The 8788-nt window shown below is 38.1% G+C and overlaps 1 protein-coding gene across 1 annotated transcript in view; it reads left to right on the forward strand.

The window, feature by feature from the left end:
* rbm39b (RNA binding motif protein 39b) overlaps window positions 1-3369 on the forward strand; it is a 28701-nt gene extending 25332 nt beyond the window's left edge. The window contains 4 exon segments of the mRNA XM_079827573.1: window positions 514-625; window positions 729-834; window positions 2441-2519; window positions 2621-3369. Of these exon segments, the coding sequence (XP_079683699.1) occupies window positions 514-625; window positions 729-834; window positions 2441-2519; window positions 2621-2721 (398 nt within the window). The 3' untranslated portion in view covers window positions 2722-3369.
* Window positions 3370-8788: the final 5419 nt, after the last annotated feature.

An 8788-nucleotide genomic window follows, 5' to 3' on the forward strand; every position in this document is an offset into this window, starting at 1 on the left:
TACCTATTGCAGATTCAGTCTTCCCAGCCTGGTGCAGGTCTACAATTATGTTTCTGGTGTCCTTTGACAGCTCTTTGGTCTTGGCCATAGTGGAGTTTGGAGTCTGACTGTTTGCGGTTGTAGACAGGTGTCTTTTTACACTGATAACGAGATCAAACGGGTGCCATTAATACAGGTAATGAGTGGAGGACAGAGGAGCCTGAGCTGTGAGAGCCAGAAATCTTGCTTTTTTGTTGGTGACCAAATACTTATTTTCCACCATAATTTGCAAATACATTCTTTAAAAATCAGACAATGTGATTTTCTGGATTTTTTTTTTTTCTCATTCTGTCTGTCATAGTTGAAGTGTACCCATGATGAAAATTACAGGCCTCATCTTTTTAAGTAGGAGAACTTGCACAATTGGTGGCTGACTAAATACTTTTTTGCCCCACTGTATTTCCCGAATCGCATGAGTGATGTAATGCTTACCTGTGATCGTAACAGTTATTTGTGATTTTGTGCCTCTTACAGCCTCATCCGCACCTCCTGTTTCTAATCACGGGATGAACCAAGCTATGAACCTTCCAACCCAGCCTCTAGCCACACACTGTTTACAGCTCTCCAACATGTTCAGTCCACAAATGTGAGTTGCACTAATTATTAAAACTTTCCATGACTATATGGTGTATGATGTCAAATAAGATGTGTCCTGGTTAAAATAAACTTTTTGATGTGTTGCTTTGTAGGGAAAACGAACCTGGCTGGGACATGGAGATACAGGATGATGTCATCGAAGAGTGCAAAAAACATGGAGGAGTTATTCACATATACGTCGACAAGAACTCTGCTCAAGTAAGTGATCACCTTTATACAGTGGCTATAAAAGTCTATACCGCTGTTAAAATTGCAGCTGAAATGTAAAGTCCATGTCAGATCTCTTTCCACCTTTAACCCTCCTAATGCATATCCATAGTTTTTAGTACAAAAATTTAACTTTGGATGTTTTAAGACTCACTTTTAAATAAAAAATGTGAGATATAACAATTTAAACTAAATTGCTACACCTTTTGCGTTCGGGCATTTAATTAATTATTTTTCTACAAATTCTATAATTTGCCTCCATCCCAATACTGAACAACGCGACATACATTCACATCACACGTTAGTGGTACAGTTATACTCACAGAACACTAGAGTTATTCACAATCACCAAAGTTCATTATTTGCATGCGTTTTAAAGCCTTGTCGGCTCATTCGCATGCACTTTTTTTACATGCGCTTTTCAGAGCGCGCGCACTAAAAGCCTGTCAAACACGTGATTACAGGACTAAATAGTCGTCTTACTGCGCTAATACTGTCAAATACACGCCAGGTTAACATAAACACAGTCGGTTATGTCTAAAGTGAAAGTAAAATCGTGTGTGTCTGTATATTAGATGCACGCAGGTCTTAAATTGACAGCACAGCCTAGTGAACACGCTGTCCTTAAAGGGACAGTTCACCTCTAAAATGATGTTATTATTTACTCACTCTAATATTGTTCCAAACCTGTATTTATTTCTCGATGACAGAATTTTCATTTTTGAGTGAAATATACCTTTAATGTTAATACAACAACAAAAGACAAAGAGAAAATCACTCACTGCTCTTGACTGAAAAACTAATACAGTAGCTTTAATAAGTATCAGTGTATATTTTATAGTGAAGTCTATGTAGTTTTATTTTTATTTTTCTGTTTTATTTGTTTTTGTTTTTCATTCATTCAATTTCATACTTAAATGCAGCTGTACAGCTCTGAGCTGCCAGTGTAAATCTTTATATATATTTATTTTATATTATCCAATACACTAGGAATGTGCACTAGGAAAGGGTTTTTTTTAAATAAAGTTTTAAGTTTAAGTAAGGTTTTTCAATTCTTTTAAGTAAAATAAAGAAAGAGTATTGCAATAAAAAAAAGTATTTTTTCTCCTTAACCTCTTGCTGCTCCTGTCACCTAAGAATAGAATAACAAAAAATGTATGTGACAAGCCATCAGAACCGAACCAAAACGAAAACCGTGGTTAAAAACCGAGGTATGTATTGAACCGTGGACTAACTGTATTGTTGCATCCCGAATATTACACACACACACACACACACACACAAAAAAAAAATTCAAAATGTAAAAAAAAATTAATGAGAAGGACCTGATCAGATACTATATGGTTTTAGTTGAAAAATATTAAATTATGACTTAAAGCTTACATTCCACAAGATCCAAACAGTCCCAGTATTGCAACAGGTGTATACAACTTTTTAATGCATTATGAGGGTTAATATTTGGTCTTGTTTTGTGTGTGTGTTTTGTGAGACTCGCCCTTGCATTTTATGGTTACATTTAAGATCATTAAAGCCTTTTGTCCTCCCAAAATCCCCCCACCCCCAAATTGACATCTTCACTTTTGCTCTTGTTTGGCAGGGAAATGTTTATGTAAAATGTCCAACCATCCCAGTAGCAATGGCTGTTGTCAGCGCTCTGCACGGGCGGTGGTTTGCAGGTAAACCCATTTTCTCCTATCGACCAAGTTTTTCTCTTTTATAGGACTGCCTTGAATGGGCTGTGTGTGACAATTAAACGCAATTGCTTTCCTTTTTACAGGGAAAATGATCACAGCTGCCTACGTACCCCTCCCTACGTACCATAACCTGTTTCCAGACGCTGCCACAGCCACAGAGCTCCTGAGGCCCATGAACCGGTGATCCAGCCCGTCGCTTCGGCTCAGACCCTTGCCACCTACTGACCCTGCTTCATCTGGAACTCCAATGCATCCGTACCCCTTCCCAAATGAACTGCTTGTGGGCCTGAGACAGTCTTGTCATTGAGGGCCACTTAATGTATGAAGTTAGATTTCACAGTTGGACTGCATTTTCAGTCTTGTAATTGCAAAAGCAAACTTCAGACCAGCTCTCAGCTTTATGTACAGTGGTATATTGATAAGTGAACCTGTAACACCGTCACCCTCTCTAGATGAGTTCTTGACTCTTGAAAACCAGTTTGGAAGATTCTGGGGTTTTTTTAAGGTATTTGGCCTCTTTTGTTTGTTTTTGTAAGGATAGAAAGAAGGTTTCTTCTGCTGTTTGGTCGTCAAGTCAAGAAAGTTTTCAATGGTCTTCATCTTTTTAAGACAGGCATTGTGTTGTGAACTATTGGTTCATTTTTTTCATTCTGTTTCTTCAATTTTAAGCAACAAAGGACAACCAAAAAAAATTGAGTATTGTTTTTTTTTTTCTTCTGGAGAGAGTCAACTCAAGCTGTTAAGCTTTCTAAAACAATGTTGAATTTATAACTTTTCATAATCAAGAATTGATTTTTCTAAAATCTTCTACGATTAAATGACTTTCACAACACTGTGTAAAAATAAGTTTTGTCTTTGTATTAATAATGTTATGACGTCCATGTTGAAAGACAGCCTGTTTTATTAAGAGCAGAACTCCTCTAGAGGGAGCTGTTAGTTTGTTTTACAGTCTAGTTTTTCTAATAATGAAGTTTTCATAAGTTTAAAGGGAAAGTTCACCCAAAAATGAGAATTCTGTCATTACTTAAAGCTAGGGTAGGCAATTTTCTTTCATAAACACTTTTTGGTACACTGGTTGAAACCATCTCAACATCCCAATAGCAATCAATAATGGAAGTGGTCTAAATATTAAAACGTGTACATACATCATCTGTGGAAGTCTCAGGACCAAAAGCAAACAGCGGCAGCCTTTTCAGTTTTTCCTGAACAGTCATCTCATGTCGTATTCCACTATCAATGCCGTACTCAACCTGCAGCAGTCAGTACAAGTCAAAGCTCTAAGTTGTTACATTCACTATTATTATTGTAAAGTTATGTGCTTTGAAATATGTTACGAGGTCTCTTATCATGCTTTGCTGAATCTGCTCTGGCTGTGCATGACATGCACGCATTCATGTTTTCCGGTGGGCAGATATGTTGTATGCACCCCTTCAATATCAAATTTGTATAGGAGGAGAATATTTGGCATCCAACTCAAAATAACTGCTTTCAACGGATCAATCTTTATTCATAAACAAATTTATTGTGTATAAAAGTCGAAGAACATTCAATGGAGACTCCAAAAACTGCATCTATCTTTTAATCTTTTGAATATGAAAACACAGCATTTGTCTTAAAGTGGTGGAATAGTGCAGAACAAAGTGCAGCCATTATGTTGCCCTAACAGGGCATTGTGTATCAAAAAGTAAAATGAAAATAAATAAATAGACGAATTATGAAAAAATGACATCTATATAACAAAATAGCCCCATAGTATTCAATGGCTGACTGTAGTAGGTGATTTCATATAATTATGTAAATGTAAACTCATTACTTGTCTGAATTTCCACATTATAATGGAATCGTAACTAGTCATAAAAAGAATTAGGGTCCTTGACTGATTAGAATGAAATGCATCCATTCCAAACTGGATAAAGGGTCCTCAATACTTTGGCCCTTACAAGACATATCATAAAATATGATATTTTTCCCTATCAAATTAAGGTCTACTGTACAGTAGAGATGTCAGATAAAGGGTTAAGATATGTTTTAGGTGTGATATTATGAAAGCAAAAAGCATTAAACAAGACCAAAAATCTTGATTTATTAACCTGTTAACACAGTATTCCCCATTATATGTACTTACAAGTCATTTGCCCACCGGCAACTATAGTTTCCGCTTGGGCTTTTGACTAAGTATACAAAAAACTATAGATCTGTTGTAAGAATTTTGTTTGGATGATTCTAGAGACCTTCACGATTATGTAGATATATACACTCACCTAAAGGATTATTAGGAACACCATACTAATACTGTGTTTGACCCCCTTTCGCCTTCAGAACTGCCTTAATTCTATGTGGCATTGATTCAACAAGGTGCTGAAAGCATTCTTTAGAAATGTTGGCCCATATTGATAGGATAGCATCTTGCAGTTGATGGAGATTTGTGGGATGCACATCCAGGGCACGAAGCTCCCGTTCCACCACATCCCAAAGATGCTCTATTGGGTTGAGATCTGGTGACTGTGGGGGCCATTTTAGTACAGTGAACTCATTGTCATGTTCAAGAAACCAATTTGAAATGATTCGAGCTTTGTGACATGGTGCATTATCCTGCTGGAAGTAGCCATCAGAGGATGGGTACATGGTGGTCATAAAGGGATGGACATGGTCAGAAACAATGCTCAGGTAGGCCGTGGCATTTAAACAATGCCCAATTGGCACTAAGGGGCCTAAAGTGTGCCAAGAAAACATCCCCCACACCATTACACCACCACCACCAGCCTGCACAGTGGTAACAAGGCATGATGGATCCATGTTCTCATTTTGTTTACGCCAAATTCTGACTCTACCATCTGAATGTCTCAACAGAAATCGAGACTCATCAGACCAGGCAACATTATTCTCCACTACATTTTTCCTATTTGTAGTGGAGATGAGTGGTACCCGGTGGGGTCTTCAGCTGTTGTAGCCCATCCGCCTCTAGGTTGTGCGTGTTATGGCTTCACAAATGCTTTGCTGCATACCTCGGTTGTAACGAGTGGTTATTTCAGTCAAAGTTGCTCTTCTATCAGCTTGAATCAGTCGGCCCATTCTCCTCTGACCTACAGCATCAACAAGGCATTTTCGCCCACAGGACTGCTGCATACGGGATGTTTTTCCCTTTTCACACCATTCTTTGTAGACCCTAGAAATGGTTGTGCGTGAAAATCCCAGTAACTGAGCAGATTGTGAAATACTCAGACCGGCCCGTCTGGCACCAACAACCATGCCACGCTCAAAATTTCTTAAATCACCTTTCTTTCCCATTCTGACATTCAGTTTGGAGTTCAGGAGATTGTCTTGACCAGGATCACACCCCTAAATGCATTGAAGCAACTGCCATGCGATTGGTTGATTAGATAATTGCATTAATGAGAAATTGAACAGGTGTTCCTAATAATCATTTAGGTGAGTGTATATGTCAACAAAAAATACTTATTAGTAACATGAAAATAACCTTTCTTTGGGAGGGTTTGCCTTCCAAAGAAATGCTTATGGAAGTCTATGCTTCCTGGAAGTAGGGGTAGGAAGTTGGCAGCCTCATGTGACAGGAAGGAAGTTAATACCTTTTTTCCCCCCTTGAAATCCTTTATTTGGTTGTTTGCTTGCATGTCATTGATATATAAAACATGGATAATATCTAGAAAAATACTTACAAAAGGAAATGATGCCCAATAATACCAATGGGCTTAAATGGGTTAAGATGTTTTGTGAATACGGCCCCTGATTTCGATGCGGGGAAAATACATAAAGAAAAGTTGCCTGTTAATGCTTTATATTAAATAAAGGTAGGTCTAAAATCACTTAGCCTATCAGTTATCAATATATCGTCCAGCCCTAAAACATTTAAAGTTTTTGTCAGTGTTTATTTGAAAACATCAAATTATGCAGAATATATTATGGTACATTTTTAATTGATGAGTTGTCAATACAATATATATAGCCTAACAATATATAGGGTATGATTTTACTTTCATACCTTTCGGTAGTCTGTAAAAATATACCTCAGATTTCTTGTCAAATCTGTTTGTAGTCAATCTCAAAGCTCTTTCCCGTTTTAAATGTGTTTTGTGTGTTTTTCGCGGCATTCATGCTGAAAACCAACTCAGTCTTTTGCCCCTCAACGGGCGTAACCGCAGTCACACTCTGACACCACAGCACATATGGAATTGTTACAAGCTCCTTTTGAAAGAGAGATCTAATTCTATAATTACATGATGAAGGATGTGACAAAAAGCTATTTTTTTCCTGGGAGTTCAAAAGGTCTAAAGAAATAGATAAAGTGTTAGGTGATCTAACAGACTCCCTTAGCGAACTTCCTCTCCCTCTTGCAGCGACATCTCTTCTCTGTTGATGACGCTTGTACTGTCGCGAGGGCGAGACAACCTGTCAAGGTCATGGTAATATAAGAATAACCTGTAAGTTTCAGAGCTGAAAACTTCCAGTGTGTGTGTGTGTGTCTGTGTCCACGAGAGTGTGTGTGATTTAATCATTGTGTTTGTTTGATATTTTGCGAGTCCTCTGAGCATTTCCCCAGAAGATACCCATATGGACTGACTGAAGCTCATTAAATATGCAAATCTTATCCAATCCTAGCCGTGGGCGTTTACTTCCAAGTGTTCAGTGCGGCACGCCCATCAAATCCGAGTGTTTTTCAGAGAGCCTCAAAACCAAGGCAGAAAATAGCCTATTACTTATTCATTATGATGTTTTTGAATGTAAAAACCACACAAACGTCATAAGTTGACCTCAGATAACAGTATAAAAAAATAAAAAAGCCAGTTCATGACCCCTTTAAGTCAATCCATTGTGCCATCAGCTTGAAAGATGGCCCTGGTATAGTCGAAAAATGGGTGGCTAAACTGATTCAACATCTCAATACAAGCAATAATTTATTCCACCCTATGGGATTTGGGTTCAGGGTTCAACTGTGTGTTTCTGGGAAAGGTTAAAGGCTATCTAGATAAGAGTTCTTATGTTGGTGCTGTCTTTATAGATCTAAAACGAGCTTTCCATACTGTTAATTACAAAGTTCTTTTATCTAAATTAACATATTTCAATTTCTCTGAACAAGCTCTCAAACTGGATAAAATCATACCTATCCAGTAGAAAGCAACGTGGTTGTGTTAAAGTCCTCATGAAATCAAAATCGATCTTATTTAATTTGTTAGCCCACATTACAGGTCTTAGGGTGAACAACTAATCCGAGCAAGCTAATACACCGAAAAAAATTGTTTGCCGCGGTAATCTTTAAACAAAATCTGAAAAGTAACTTCCGGTCTTGAATGGCGTTCCCTTTCCGATGACGACTATGCGCCGGCTTGGGTTTGAATATCCTTAACCACTCCCCTCCATCCGTTAGTCTGCTATGAGCGCGAGATGGAGAGGAGGAGCGCTGAAGTAAAACCCTGCCCTCTATTCAATATTCCGTTTCACCTGGAAATACGTCACAGCACTGAAATAAAGTCAGTTGCAACTTCCGGTTCACTGGGACTTTAATGATTCAAAGTCCCCATTCTGTGAATGTCCAGTAGGGGTCCCCCAAGGCTCCACACTTGGTCCAATCCTGTTTACACTGTATATAAATGATCTGCCAGAGGCATGTAAAAATGTTGATGTTCAGATGTATGCAGATATGCTGTAATCTTTACACATGCTAAGAACTACCAAGAGATGGCATCCACACTTACATCTGCAATGGCTCACATTGATGACTGGCTCACTAAGTCATGTCGATCTCTACCTAAACATAAAAAAATATGAAGGTGTCACATTCTAATGCGCCTCCGCTGCATGGCTTCTTCCAAAGCGGTGGTAGTACACGCAGGGGTGGAAAAGGGGTTTCGAGGGAGGACGGAGTTCCAGCTAAAAAAAAATGGTTCAATTTTATTTATTTTTTTAATTAAAAGGATTTGTATATTTTAGCAACTCAATAATCTACAATATAATAGCCACATATACACGTAATGTAATGTATAATAATAAAAACGTAGCAGAATATTCTGTGATAAAGGCTGCATAATGTCAACTTTTGTGATTGGCCAATACCGGCAGACTGCAGCCAATGGAAATGCTTCTCCATTGGTACGTGCTTGAGGTAAATTATCTGGAATGATGAACTGTGATTTTTGACCGAAAACCCGTTACTTTAACTGTTCTGAATTAGGATATATCTGGATCAATGTGCACTGACCGCCACAGTGTTCATGTCAGAGAACTCAGAGTCATGG

Source organism: Gobio gobio (genome assembly GCF_949357685.1).
Source record: "Gobio gobio genome assembly, chromosome: 10".
NCBI classification, from domain to species: Eukaryota; Metazoa; Chordata; class Actinopteri; order Cypriniformes; family Gobionidae; genus Gobio; species Gobio gobio.